Source organism: Trachypithecus francoisi, unplaced genomic scaffold, assembly GCF_009764315.1.
Source record: "Trachypithecus francoisi isolate TF-2019V2 unplaced genomic scaffold, Tfra_2.0 Lachesis_group10, whole genome shotgun sequence".
Lineage (NCBI taxonomy): Eukaryota > Metazoa > Chordata > Mammalia > Primates > Cercopithecidae > Trachypithecus > Trachypithecus francoisi.
The window spans coordinates 113,891,129-113,907,003 of NW_022681455.1; the positions used below are offsets into that span (position 1 = coordinate 113,891,129).

Consider the following 15,875-nt stretch of genomic DNA (forward strand, 5'->3'; position numbering starts at 1 on the left):
TCTGTAATTGTCTTAAGTTTTCATAGAAATATACTAAAAGTTGTTTTGCAAAATGCCTCTCATCGATGTTTTTTCTTGCACGGTTATCGTGATCATGTTTTTTCCACAAATAATGATTGTACCCTTCCCTTGTAGGATTACTCCCATACGTTGACCTGTGTTACTGAAAGAGAAAAGTTTATTGTACCCATCAAAGCCAGAGGGGCGCGAGCCATTCTCGATTTTCCTGACAAGCTGAATTTTTCCACTTGTCCTGTCAAATACAGCACCCAGAAGATTCTGCTGGTACGAAACATTGGCAACAAAAATGCTGTATTTCACATCAAAACTTGTAGGTATGCATGCCTTTGGCTCTTGTTTTTGATTGATTATAGCTAAATCTAGTCAGCTCAAGTAATCTGCTACCATAACATTGGGGGTGGAACTGCTTGTTACAATCTTCAGTTGCAAAGCTGGGAGACCTCACTGATGTAGGGTAGACTTCGTCTTTATCCTCAGAGGAAATTAAAATTCAAGGTTTCATATCTTATATCCATATTATACTAAATCCTCTTACCTGTTTGGTTTTTCAAAATGCTGGATAAAAGTGTTTCTTTTAGTACAGAGAATGGCCCATGAGAATATAGAAATAAATTTGTCTTGACTGAGAATTTTTATAACTGGCTTGGTTAGTTTTCTGTTGCCATTGTAACAAATTGTCACAAACTCAGTAGTGTAAAACAACACAAATTTATTTTTTTATTTTTTATTTTTTATTTTTTTGAGACAGAGTCTCACTCTGTCGCCCAGGCTGGAGTGCGGTGGCACGATCTCGGCTCACTGCAAGCTCCGCCTCCCAGGTTTATGCCATTCTCCTGCCTCAGCCTCCCGAGTAGCTGGGACTACAGGCACCCGCCACCTTGCCCGGCTAGTTTTTTGTATTTTTTTAGTAGAGACGGGATTTCACCGTGTTCGCCAGGATGGTCTCGATCTCCTGACCTCGTGATCCGCCCATCTCGGCCTCCCAAAGGGCTGGGATTACAGGCTTGAGCCACCACGCCCGGCCAACACAAATTTATTATCTTACATTTCAGTGGGTCAGAAGTTGCACTGTGCTAAAATCAAAGTGAGAGCAGGGCTGCATTCCTTTCTGGAGGCTTCAGGGGAGAGTACATTTCTTTGCCTTTTCCAGTTTCTAGGGACCATCCACATTCCTTGACTCATGGCCTTCAGGTTTCTCCTCTGAAAAATGGGGAAAAGTACACCAGCCAATTCATAAGGTTGTTGGGATAATCAACAGAAACTGCTGGTATATATCAAGTGCTGTATAATCGGTGTTTGCTCTTTTCTTTTGCCTTCAAATGAGCTATGGCCAGTGTGGTAGACAGAATGATGACTCTCCAGATATGTCCATATCCTAATCCCCAGAGCCTGTGACTGTATCATGTTGTATGGCAAAAGGGAATTAATACTGCAGATATAATTAAAGTTGCTGATCAGCTAATGTTAAAATCGGGAGATAATCCTGGATTCACTGGATGAGCCCAATGTAACCAACAAGGACTTTTAAAAATAGAAGAGGGAAGCAGAAGAGTTCAGAGTGATGAGCCGTGAGAGGGATTCAACCTGCTGTTGCTGGCTTTGGAAGATGAGAAAACTGAGGGATAGAGAGGTAACATCATTTCCTTAAGAGCACAGAGCTAGTAAGTGATAGAGCTGGATTTTAATGTGAATATTTGTGGACTAACCACAGTGTAGACACCATGGGACGGTATAAAGCAGGGGTCCCCAACCTCTGGGCCATGGACTGGTACTGGTCCAGTCCATGTACTATTTGGAATCAGGCTGCACAGCAGGAGGTGAGCGGTGGACAAGGGAGCAAAGCTTCATCTGTATTTACAGCTGCTCCCCATTGCTTGCATTACCGCCTGCGCTCCACCTCCTGTCAGATTAGCCGCGGCATTAGATTCTCATAGGAGCACACACCCTGTTGTGAACTGTGCATGTAAGAGATCTAGGTTGCATGCTCCTAATGCCCAATGATCTGTCACTGTCTCCCATCACCCCCAGATGGGACTGTCTAGTTGCAGGAAAACAAGCTCAGAGCTCCCACTGATGTACATTATGGTGAGTTGTATAATTATTTCACTATATATTACAATATAATAAGATAGAAATAATGTGTGCAATAAATGTAATGTGCTTGAATCATCCTGAAAACATCCACCCACTCCGAATCTGTGGAAAAACTGACTTCCATGAAACTAGTCCTGGGTGCCAAAAAGGCTGGGGACTGCTGGTATAAGAATGATGAGACAATCCCATCTCTCAAGGACCTCTCTTATCAGATGGGAAAGAAGGATTTGTTCTGGGGCATGAGAGCAAGTGACTGACCAGTGGGGTATTAAAAAGAACAACCATCTTGGGAAGACAGGAAGCAGGGGTTCAAGTTCTTTTCCATAAAAAGTAGTATGAGGTCGGGCGCGGTGGCTCAAGCCTGTAATCCCAGCACTTTGGGAGGCCGAGACGGGCGGATCACGAGGTCAGGAGATCGAGACCATCCTGGCTAACACGGTGAAACCCCGTCTCTACTAAAAAATACAAAAAACTAGCCGGGCGAGGTGGCGGGCGCCTGTAGTCCCAGCTACTCAGGAGGCTGAGGCAGGAGAATGGCGTGAACCCGGGAGGCGGAGGTTGCAGTGAGCTGAGATCCGGCCACTGCACCCCAGCCTGGGCGACAGAGTGAGACTCCCTCTCAAAAAAAAAAAAAAAAAAGTAGTATGTATATACTGGATTTAAGTTCTCTTTTTAAAAAGTAGTGTGTATATACTGGATTTAAGTTCTCTTTCAGAAGGGCCTTATCTGTGGCATCCTTTGCTGACTTAATGACTCATTTGTCCAAAAGGGATTAGAATTTGCTTCTACCTGGTTCCCAAAAGTTAGGCTACCATGGAGTACTCTTTTGGTAATTTCCTGCCTTAGGAGTTCCTGGACTGATAGCTCATATGCAAATTCCACACCTTCATAAGATACAAGTTCAAGTTATGAACATCCTAGAGAAACATTGTTCCTTTAAATAAAAACTCAGACACTTTTTCTTTTGCTGATGGGAGTGTGTTGGGGACGTTCTTCATATTTCTCAGGTTTATACAGGGATCTGGTCCCCATCCCCTAACTTGACCATTGTGAGGCCTTGTCTCCTGCTCCAGCGGGGCTATTAAAAACCCAGTCTTCTGGGCTACTGGGAACTCAGGGCAGACCTATCATTAGCTCAGTGACTTCCTGGTGTGGTTCTTAGGTTCCTCTTTGTTTTGGAATGATATGAGTTTTTCTTATTTTGTGCATGCTCAGTTATGCATTTATTTACATTATCTTTTATCCAGTCTTTCTAGGTATTTTCTGGTGGGAGAGTTTTCAAGTGACCCAGTTTGCCATACTGTAGGGAGCAGCACTGCTGTATTGCCAGTTGAGGGCACATCCTTTGGGAGGGAATTTGTGTTTATTTCTCTAAGTATTCTAGGTGAATCACTCTCTCTGAACTATTTCATGTAGATCCATGTTTCTGTCTGATATCCTATTTTTCCTGGCCTAAAACTACCTTTAATATTTCTTGTAGCACAAGTCTACTGTAAATTCTCTGTTTTTGTTTATCTGGAAAAAAAGTCTTTATTTTTCCATCATTTTGGAAGATATGTTTTTCACCATATAGAATTCTGGGCCAACAATCGTATATAGGTTATTTCCCCAGTACTTTAAATATGTCTCTCAATTGTCCTTTGACTTACATTTTTCTAAAGAGAAGTCCTCTGTGATTCTTATTTTTGTTCCTCTATGTGTAATTATCTCTTTTTCTTGGGCTACTTGCATGATTTATTTGGTTTTTGCAGTTTGGAAATGATATGTCTAGGTGTAAGTTTGTTTATGTTTTGCTTTTTGTTTTAAGGATTTTGTTTTGCTTTTGCTTGGTTTGGGTTTTAATTTTGCTTGAGGTTCTCTGAGCTTCCTGAATCTTTCATTATTTTTGGAAAATCTCAGCCATTATCTCTCCAAATTTTTTTTGTTGTTGTTCCATCCCCTTTCACTTTTTCTTCTGCTTGCAGGAAAGTTCTGCCTGCCATAGGTAAAAGCCACAGTCTGAATTGTATGTACATGTCCCATCTGCCTTGGGGGAAACAGGTTGTCTATCTTTAGATTTCAGGCTATCTGATGTGCTACCTCAGCTCTCTGACAGGCACAAGAAAAGTTGTGATTTTGTTATTATCTCACTTTCTCTCGTGGTTAGGGTAAAAGAAACATTCTTTCTAGCTTTCTGCATCCTAGGTAGGAGCAAGATTCTCAACCACTTTACATAAATCAACCATTAGGGGCAAAGGAAAAGTTCTTTTGGAAACCAGTGTCTCCTGACATTGTTCATAAATGCTCTACAGGCCTTGTTTGTCATCTCATGGCAAGCTTCACATATTTTGATGGAGGGAGAAGGAAGCAGGTTGTTCATCTGGCTTCCCATGAATTAGAGATAACCCATCTCGGCCTGGCATGGTGGCTTATGCCTGTAATTTCAGCACTTCGGGAGGCCAAGGTGAGTGGAGGACTTGAGTCCAGGAGTTTGAGACCAGCTTGGACAACATGGTAAAACCCTGTCTTTACAAAAAATACAAAAAACAAAAAAATAAGCTGGGTATAATGGTCCATACCTGCAGTTCCAGCTACTTGGGAGGCCAAGGTTGAGCTCAGGAGGTCGAGGTTGCAGTGAGCCATGATCATGCCACTGTACTCCAGCCTGGATGACAGAGAGAGACCCTGTCTCAAAAAAGAGAAAAAAAAAAAAACAAAAAAAACCCCATCTTTTTCCGTTGAAAAATGGTCTCCCACAACCACCATTCACAATACCCATGAAAAACTGTTACATTGGTATTTTTTTCTCTGAAAAGAAAGAATCTACCTAAGGTGGAAATGCAACTGCAGGAACATATCTTCCTGGGCTGTTTGGCTGAATCTGAAAAAACCACCCCAAAATGGCAATTTTGTGTATTTTAGATTCATGTAAATGTGAAGCAAAAATCACTTCACAGATTTAATAGTGTGAAGTTGCAAAAAAAATCTAAAACCTTTCTATCTATCTACCTTTGAATATGAATTATCATGTTTTCCTAATATAGAAACAATTCTAAGGTAAAATGGGAGGCAACTCAGGGACTGGCCAAGAATTGTCAACAGTAGACATGATGGCCCAGCATTCCCATTTTACAGTTAAGGGAGTAAAGCCCGAGGAGTGAAATTACTTACCCAAACTCCCCCAGTAAGTTAACATTAAAACCTGGATTCATGCAAACATGGGCCAGCTCTGGGCTTGTTTGCCCTCAGGTCCATGTCTCACCATTCCCCTGCACTGCTCAGTGTCACTGTGGGGCTTCATGAGTCTTCCTAGCCTCCTGGCTCAGCTGGATTCCAGCTAGGTTTGACCAGTCAGGGACACTAGCAGGAGACTGGAGAGTAGGAAGAACAAAGAAGCCTCCTCCCTCTTTGTCTTCAGCAGAGTCCCCAGCCTCCACTGCATCTCCTCCATGGTTCTAGCCACTGTCAGGCTGGCCTGCCACGGTTCTAACTTCTGCCAGTTGACCCTGGTCCCCAGGATCTGATAACACTTCCTCTTCTCCTTTTGCTTCGAGTCCAGGGGTGGAAAAAGCTTACCACCATTACGAATCTCAGAGCTGTCTCACCTTTTTCAGTTGAGTTTCTCGCCTCTCCCATCTTCTGTGTAACCAAGTCTCTCAAATTCCCTGTTTGCAAGTATTTTTGTTTTCCTGTTTAGACTCTTCATGAAATAATAGCTTTATGTTTTCTCCACAAAATGCATGTTTTTCAACCATCATTGCTTCTGTGAGTTGCCTCAAGTCCTTCCAGTCAGTCCCTTTTCTGTTTAAATTAGCCACAGCTGGCTTCTGTTGTTTGCAACTGAGAACACTGATGGCTTCAATGAGAAAGAATGTGGTTGAATTTGTGGTCACATCCTATTGAATTAGAATCTCTAGGGAGATCCCCTGACAAGGATCCATACTAAAAACCACACAGATGATTCTGTTCCTAGACAGTGTTCTTCAGTTAATGTAGTTGTGAATAGACGTGGCAGAGCAGTGAATATAGTCTGAGAATTTAGAGTCAAAAGCCCATGATCCTGCCACTTTTAGTGTCAATATACAGCTAGAAATAATGTCCCAAAGGAAATTGTTTAGAAAAACAGATCATCCTTTTCTCGTTGAAATAATGATTTTATTAGTGGTTAAGTTTATAAAATGCTTAGGTTCTTATAAAACACAAAAACTAGAACTTTCTTTGCATGTCTGTTATTCGAATGTGAGCTTCTCAAATGGAAGGATTGTATCTAACTCTTTTCATTTGTACGTCCCCAGCATCTGCCTAGAATAAATAAGCACCCAATAAATGTTTATAAGATGCCTAACCAACGATATATCACAAAGGCAAAACTACAACTATAAACCTCTACAATAAAATAAAACATGTTCTCCAAGTACTATAAAATAAGCATAATGTTTTACACTAATAAAAGAGGCTGCAGTGCACTATAAAATGTACAAAGAACATAAGCAATTATTGTTAAATCTGACCTAAAACTCTAGTAGGTATCAGAATAACTTTTGATGATTAAAGTAGGATTAACATTGGAAGGTGAAATAGGATTAAGAAGCAATTTCAAAATCTAAAATCTCAAGGAATTAAACAAGAAAGATCATCTGAAGAATAAATACTAATGTTATATTCAATATTTAATATTGTAGGATCAATATTTAGTCTTCTGCTAAAGTATTGAATCATTTGGATAGTTTTAGTTCTTGAGAAGAGCTCATAATTGATTGAAAACTCAAATCTTTCTCATGGCTCATGATTTTTCACAAAACCAAACTCCCTCCATAATTATTTGGTATTAATCAAGATATGATATCAAAACCAAATATTTTGATAGACTGAACCATCCTTATACCCTTGAAGAACAACACTTTCTACTTCTTTGTAAGAGCATTTTCTGATACTTGGTATTTTCTAGCCCGTTCAGCCTGTCTGCATTTTAGTAAAGTGAAATACAAAATCAAATTATAGACAATGTATAACCACCAGAACTTAACACACTCTACCCAGTTAACATCTATTAGGCAGCTCTAAGTTAACAGTGGCAATCCCAGGTGATTATAACTACTGAAGAAGTTTGTGTAACCTAAACCCAACGATTAGCACAAAGGCAAAGTAACCGTTACCACTCCACGGAACTTGGATTCCTGGAGGTCGTATGGATGGGATACTAGTGCCATTTTCTCCATAAAAATTATTATTAATAGTTTAGGTACTGTAATATAATAATACCCAATTCATTTTAAAGCTATTCTTTTGCTACCAATAAATATTTGAAAATAAAATGAAGGAAAATATTAGGAAGCAGGGAGGCAAAGGATAGAAGTAAATATTGTGGTGGTGTTCCCAAAGCCAGGAAACTGGGCCCAGTTCTCACTTCTTCTGATTATTACTGAGGCCATAAGGAAGGAAAGAACTTTGAGACTGGGAGACTCACTGTCACTTCCCACAAGGCACGGTTTCTACTGAAGGTTTGCTCCTTTTTTTTCCACCACGATGTCATAGATACTGATGGTTCATTACAAATATTTTTGTTTTACCTTTAAGAGTTTATTGTAATTCAATTAAGCCACCTCCTCTGAGAGGCTCCTGAGTAAAGTACCATGTATGGGGTGATGAGTAACACAAAAATAAATTTAACCACATGACTTCCATGTTCGGGGTGGTTTGGGGTGGGCAGAAAGAACAGGGACTTCCCTCCTGGCACCACCACTGAGTTGGGCAACTTTGGGCAAGTTGCTGCCCTTGTGAGCATCTGTTTTCCCATGTCTGAAATGCAAATAGCAATATGGACTTTCTAGGGGTTTGTTTGAGGATTAGGAGAATTGCTATATGTAAAGCGCCCAGCATAGGACCCAGCATAGAATATGTGCTCGTGATTGTGTTTTCCCTTCCCCCTCTTCTCAAGAGTTTCTAGCTATTGGGAGAGGTAGGCATGAAAACCAACTCAAGTACAAAGTAAACCACTGTAAAAACTAAAAGGGAAGTTATAGTCTCTGAGAGGAAAGAGATGCTATTTACAAAAGGGAGAATCAGGAAAGATTCTATTTAAGAAGTGACTTTGAGTCTGGGCTGTGAGAGGTGGCTTCAGAAGGAGTATGGCATGTGGGAAATGGCACATTTCATACACATCATCTGATGTGATCCTAGCAGTTCCGATTGTCTACGTGGGGGCCACAATCTGGTGGGAAGAGAGAGCAGGTGCAGTGCTGGGGGAGGTTGTAGGTGAAGAGACTAAAGCCTGCCTCCCATCCCACCCCAGCGCTGACTTGGAACATGACAGGTGTGTAGGATATTTGGACAGATGTATGTGTGTAATGAAAATGCAAAAACCTGTTGGGGACAGATTGTGTGGGACCTGAAATGCCTAGGGGTTTGAACTTGATTGCACAGATGATGAGGACCACTGAAGGTGTTTGAGCAAGAGATTGATGTGTTATGACCTGTGTGTGTGTTTTACACTCTCTCTAGTGCAGTGTGAAGGAGTGAGGGGAGAATGATGAAAACTTGAACTCATCGAAACACCCAAACACATCCATAGATTCATCACGAAGCATCTAGAGGCTGCCAGTGAGGGAGATAAAAATAGCCATAACAAAAAGAATAATAAACACTTGTATAGTATTTCCTGTGTGCCAGGCATTATTCTAAGCACTTGACCTATATCAACCCCTTTAGTCCTCACTATAACCATATGAAGTAGGTGCTATCATTACCGTCCTTTTAGAGATAAGGAAACTGAAGGTTAAGTGACTTGCCCAAGGTCGTGGCAGAGCGGAGTTTTGAACTTGTTCGGTTGGCTCCAGAGGTCAGGCTAGTAACCACTGACCCAGAATGCCTCTGCAGCAATGCTTGGGGTTCACTGGTGGATCGGTACCACAGGCGTGGGGACAGGGCAGAGGAAAGGAAGCAGGAAAATCAAGAAGTGAAAGGAGAGGAGATCCACTTATTTGTGGGATCTAAAAATCAAAACAATTGAACCCATGGGCATAGAGAGTAGAAGAATGGTTACTGGAGCCTGGGAAGGGTAGTGGGAGTTGGGGGCGGGAGACTTGGGGAAGGTTAATGGGCATTAAAAAAATAGTTAGAAAAAATGAGTAAGACCTACTATTTGATAGCACAACAAGGTGACTGTAGTCAATAACTTAATTGTACATTTTAAAATAACTAAAAGAATGTAATTGGATTGTTTGTAACACAAAGGATAAATGCTTGAGGGGGTGGATACCCCATTCTCCATGATGGGATTATTTCACAATGCACACCTGCATCAAAACATCTCATGTACCCCATAAATATAGGTACCTACTATGTACCCATAAAAAACTAAATTTTTTTTTAAATTTAAAAAAAAAAAAAGAAAAGAGAGGAGAGGAGATCAAGTAGAAAGCACCAGAGAAAATAACCAATTGCTCATAGTAGGGAGCACCTGAGGTCCTGTGGTAATACTCTCAGATGCAACCCAGTGCTACCCTTGACATAAACTCTGTGTCCTTATAGCAGAAAACTTAGATTTTCTGAAATTGAGTTCATCATCTAAGGTAAGATTTAAGGAATGACAACTCTAAGAACTGTTGTGATCGAAGTAAATAATCAGAAACAGCTCGGTCTGCCAGATGCATTACACAACACATTACTTTGAAAAACTAGCAATTTAAAGAAGTGAAGTGGACCATGAAAATAATTAAATAGGCTGAGTTTCCTATTTAGGAAGAACTCTCTAAGTTATTTAAGGTATTTCACCATCAGATCCAGTTTCTCTCTTAACTATTCCCTTCCAAAACAATTAAACTATTTCCTGTTTGCAAATCAACCCTCACTCCCCACAATGTCTGTATCCCAAATTATATTTTCAAGACACATAATTTGTCCTCAGTTTGCCTTTTCTTTTTTTTTTTTTTTTTTTTTTTTGAAGCAGAGTCTCGCTCTGTCGCCCGGACTGGAGTGCAGTGGCCGGATCTCAGCTCACTGCAAGCTCCGCCTCCCGGGTTTACGCCATTCTCCTGCCTCAGCCTCCCGAGTAGCTGGGACTACAGGCGCCCGCCACCTCGCCCGGCTAGTTTTTTTTGTATTTTTAGTAGAGACGGGGTTTCACTGTGTTAGCCAGGATGGTCTCGATCTCCTGACCTCGTGATCCACCCGTCTCGGCCTCCCAAAGTGCTGGGATTACAGGCTTGAGCCACCGCGCCCGGCCCAGTTTGCCTTTTCAAATGCACTCTCCACCCTTCTTCAGTTGGCTCTAGCCCCGGACGCTGGCTTCTACAGCCTGGGTCAACAGCCCTCGACTCCCATTTCTGGCTCTGGTTGTGTTCACCCAGTGAGGGTCTGGTAGACAATGAGATAGGAGGGGATATGAGGTCAGGATATTTTTTCCCCATTGTCTTCCCTGGGAGACCACCTGGGCTGCAGTCTCCCTTGGCTCCATCTCCTTGCTCCCCATAAGGCAACCTTCTCTTAGGCCTCTCCTTGTGGATTTCAAAACCATGCCTTCTCCATGGCTCTTTGGTGGCAGCACTACTGTTATTTACCACCTGGGCTATTGCATCATCTCCTGTAGTTCCTCTACACCCCTCCCACCCTTTTAAAATAGACCCTCTGTTCATCTGTCCTTAATTATCCTAAGGAGAGTGAGGGTGCCATCCCTTTCCTTTTGGGGCTCTGATGTGTTTTTCCACTATGATGCCCTCTCTCCTGTGAACTCTCACAAAACTCGATTTTTATCCCTTTGAAGGCACTGTTCTTTTGAAAATGACAATATTTGCATACATATTTTAAGTCTGTTCCTTACAGCAATCTCAGTGTTTGAGGACAAAGGCTGGATTTGATTCATTTGCAGTCACCCTAACTCGAGTGCCTGAGCCCAGCAGGGATACTCAATGAATGTTAAAAGCAGGGCTGAATGGCAAGGACACAAACAAGAATGCTGTTGCATCATTTAAGTGGCCCTTACACTTGCTAATCTAATACTGTCATTTTAACATTAAGACTAAAGTTCTTTCACATTAGGTAACAAAAGTCTACTTCACTTCTGGATCATGAAATTGCAGTGCTGGGTCTGAGCTGTCTGCAGAACTAGAACTCCTGTCTCCTCTCCTCCCCCTCTCACACTAGTCAGAAATGTGCTCTGATGATGTGCCTCTCTGTGTGTTGCAGGCCTTTCTCTGTAGAACCAGCTGTTGGAACTCTTAATGTGGGAGAGTCCATGCAACTGGAAGTGGAGTTTGAGCCACAGAGTGTGGGCGATCACAGTGGAAGACTTATCGTGTGTTATGACACAGGTATGCAGTATTCTTCGTTAAAAGTTCTACATGTTAAGAAAGGTCAGATGGGCATGTTCTCACTCATAAGTGGAGCCAAGCTACGAGGATGCCAAGTCTTAAGAATGACGCAATGGATTTTGCGGACTTGGGGGAGAGGGCGGGAGGAGGGTGAGGGATAAAAGACTACACACTGGGTACTGTGTACACTGCTCAGGAGACGGGTGCACCATAATCTCAGAAATCACCACTAACGAACTTATTCATGTAACCAAACACCACCTATTCCCCCCAAAAAACACTGAAATTATAAATAAATAATAATAAAATCAATTTTAAAAAATTAAAAAAAGAAAGGTCACATGGGAAGTATGATAAAGCTGAATAGGAAATGGTTATTTTGGCTGCATTTGAGTAAGCTAAGATCCACAAGATAAAAAAAAAACAACAACAACAAACAAAAACAGTGAATGCCTCCAGTAGAAATGATGTGGAGTCAGATAGAAATCCCCTAACAGGTGTCCCCAGTGCTTGAAAGCCTGAGGAATACAGGACACAAGAAGGAGCCCATCCCCATCCCCAGAAGCCACACTGGTAGATTGAGGTTGTCCGTATATTAAAATTTACAGGTAATTTAATGCCCCATGGGTTTTCCATTTGATTTATTGTGATATTTGTCTAACATTTTAAAAATGTAAACCCCAATTCAGAATGTTCTTGAATGTGCCCACTAGTCTATGTAAGATCTGTTACTTTCATCCTTAGAACATGCAAATATCTTACATAACATCTTACAGGAATATAGGACTGTGTCTGTTGCCACTAGCATTTTCTTAAAGGTCACACCCTCCATAATCACGAAAATTACACATTGTTGCAAATTTTTAATTTATGGTCATGTAGATGGCATATACGTTATGCAGTCTCCAAAGTTGGCTTCCAAATTAATATTTTACATTGCCATTTATTATTTTATGCTTTTTCTCATTTCCTTCTCACTTCTGTTTTACCCATTCATGTTGATGGACCCAGATTATCTGCAAAAGGGCATAGTAGGGAGAAAACAGAAGTACACAGCTAGGGAAGAAGTAAGCTAAGATCCACAAGATAAAGAACCCATAGAAATCATGTTGAGTCAGATAGAAATCCCACCTAATTTGTGTCCCTAATGTTTGAAAGCTTGAGGAATGCAGGGCTCAGGAAACAGCCCATCCCCAGAAGTCACACTGGTAGATTGGGGTGATCTGTGTGTAGATAGAAACTTGAAGGTACACCTAGAGAAGGGGCAGCACAAGACATCTAGGGTACAGGTCAGAATTGCTGGCTTTGTGGACCTGTATCTGAGCAGGACGACGCAAGCCCTTGCCTTAGGACCCATGGTTAAGTGGCACTAGCTCCACATTGCCCAGCAGAACAACGCCACAGACCAGCCAGTGGCGTGGTCTGTCTGTTTTATCTATTTATTTTAGCCACACTCACTGGCTGCTAGCAAGAGAAGCTAGCTTAAGCAAAAGGGGGGACGTTTGACCCATGTAACCAAGGGATAGAAGGCTAAAAGCACAGCTCATAACATATTGGGGCATCAGTTTTTTCCAAGATAGTTGTGTCATTTTACATTCCCACCAGCAAAGCATGAGAGTTCTAGTTGCTTCATGTCCTCACCAACATGTAGTGCTGTTTTGTCAATTTCAGACATACTAGTGGGATAAAGTGATGTTTATCAGTGGTTTTAATTTTCATGTCCCTAATGATTAATGATGTTGAGTGCCTTCTCAGGTGCTTACCGGTCATTCATGTATCTTTTTAAGTATCTGTTCAAGACCTTTCTTTGTTTATTCTTTTGTTATTAATGTGTAAGTACCTTTTATTACTCAGTATTCTAAATACTAGTTCTTTGTCAGATATATGTATTATTCATATTTTCTCCAAGTCTGTAGCTTTCCTTTTCATTTCCTTGATAATACTTCTTAATAAGCTGCAATTTTGAATTTTGATGAAATCCATGTTATCAGTTTTCTTTTCTTTTAAGATTAACACTTTTTGCCTCCGTGCTAGGAAATCCTTGCCTTCTGCAAGATCGTGAATGTATTCTCCCATGTTTACTTCTGGAAGGGTTATAGTTTTAGCTTCTGTGTTTAGGTTAATGCCTCATCTTTTATTTAATTTTTGTGTATGTGTGATGTAGAGGCTGTGTGTCATTGTTTCCCCATATGCATTCTTTGCTGTTTTCCATCTTGTTCTGGAACACGGAATACTCTGTTATTCCATTACTTAATCTATTGTTGCACTGTTATTCATTCATTTTTACCTCTATATTTTCCATTTCTTTTCCTCTGTAGACTGATCTGGGTACTTTCTTCTTAATCATTATTCCGTTCAATAATCCCCTCTTCAGTGAAGTCTCTCACTTGCTGAGTTTTAACTTTTTAATTATTATTATTGCTTTTATTTCTGGAAGTTTTATGTGGTTCTTATCAAATCTGTCTGCTCTCCCCTCTTTTATTTTTCAAGTTTCCCTTTGATTTCTTAAATATATTAAATGTGATTATTTATATTCTGTATCTGATAATTCAAAGAAATTAAGTCTACTTATTTAGTTTGCTGTTTATTGTTTCTGCTGATTTTCAGCCAGAGTGTCTTATGTCTTTTTGTGTTTTGTAATTTTTTTCCAACTCTGGGCAGGCCCTGGACTTTATCTCTTATGCTCGGCACATAACGCAATCTTTAAAGCAGAAGTCCAAAGGTTCACGAAAGCCATTAGGGCAAAGGCCAGCCTTGGCACTAGACTATTTCTTGGTATGCTTGTCTTCACATTGATGTCCTTATTGTCCTATCAGGTTAGTGATCAATTTAAAAGTAGTTGTAAAAATACTTTCTCAGCCGGCTGCAGTGGCTCACACCTGTAATTCCAACATTTTAAGAGGCTACAGCAGGAGGATTGCTTGAGCCCAGGAGTTTGAGACCAGCCTGGGCAACACAGCCAGAGTTCGTCTTTACAAAAATAAACAAAAATTATCTGGGTTTGGTGGTGCATACCTGTAGTCCCAGCTATTTGGGAAGCTGAGGTGGGAGGATTGTTTGAGCCTGGGAGTCGAGGCTGCGGTGATCCTGCCACTGCACTCCAGCCTGAGCACCAGAGTGAGAGTCTGTCTCTAAAAATAAACAAGTAAATAAATAAATAAATAAAACAAATAAAAATATTTTCTCAAGTATTTTGATGAAGTCTCTAGTTCCATTGACTGCCTGGAAGTGACTCCAGTGTATGCCTTTTTCACATTGTTCATTATTATTTATAGACTCGTTCCTTCTTTCCTATTACTTTATAATCCTGTCTCTCCATCATGTTATAAACATAGTTTATCCTTCCATGTATTTGGTTTTCTTTACTTTTTCTCAGCAGTAGTTTTCTGTGTAGAAGCCTTGAATATTTTCATTAGCTCTACTCCTATTCAAGTCCTTTCTTCACTTGTTCTTTAATTATTAATTTGTAAGCATTCAGTGGTTTTTGATGTTAGTATAAGTGGTTTTTAATTATATTTTTACTGATTTAATTTAAATATAATTTATATAAATATAATTTAAACATAAAATGCACAGAGTGTATACAGTTTGGTAAGTTTTGACAAGCATAACTACCTATGTACCCCACTGCCCAGTTCAAGAGACTGAACAGCCACTGCCTCATGCTGATTCCCAGGCAATCTCTCCATCCCCCACCCAGAGGCTCTGATTTCTATCCCCCTATATTAGTTTTCCTTCTTCCTGGACTTCCAATAAATGCGCTCATACAGTATATACTCTTTTGTGTCTTATTTCTCTCCCTCAGCATAATGTTTTTGAGATTTATCCATGTCGTTGTGTATGGTAGTAACTCCCTTTTTATTGCTAAGAAGTATTCTTAGCATACTTATGGTATGTATTATATGTAACATAACGCATGGTTACATATAATTTATTCATTTTCCTATTAATGCAAATTTGGATTTTTGAATTTTTGGGCTACTATGAATAAAGTTTTATAACCATTCTTTGGGAGGCCGAGATGGGCGAATTACCTGGGCTCAGGAGCTTGAGACCAGCCTGGGCAACATGGTGAAACCACGTCTCTACTAAAATGCAAAAATATTAGGCAGGCATGGCAGCATGTGCCTGTAGTCCCAGCTACTTAGGAGGCTGAGGCAGGAGAATTGCTTGAACCTGGGAAGCGGAGGTTGCAGTGAGCAGAGATTGCACCACTGCACTCCAGCCTGGGCAACAGAGCAAGACTCTGTCTCCAAAAATAAAAAATAAAATAACCATTCTTGTACACATCATGTGTGTGTGCGTGTATGTGTGTGTGTGTGCAGATATACATATGTTTTTATTTCTCTTGAGTAAATATTTAAAAGTAGAATTGCTGAGTCATAGAGTCATCATATGCTTAACTTTGTAAGAAACTTCCAAATGGTTTTCTAAAGTGGTTGAACCATTTTATTTATATTCCCATCTGCAATG

At 40.6% G+C, this 15,875-nt stretch overlaps 1 protein-coding gene across 1 annotated transcript in view; it reads left to right on the plus strand.

The window, feature by feature from the left end:
• Positions 1–15,875, plus strand: part of HYDIN (HYDIN axonemal central pair apparatus protein) — a 388,294-nt gene that overhangs the window by 24,541 nt on the left and 347,878 nt on the right. The window contains 2 exon segments of the mRNA XM_033218949.1: positions 136–335; positions 11,278–11,402. Of these exon segments, the coding sequence (XP_033074840.1) occupies positions 136–335; positions 11,278–11,402 (325 nt within the window).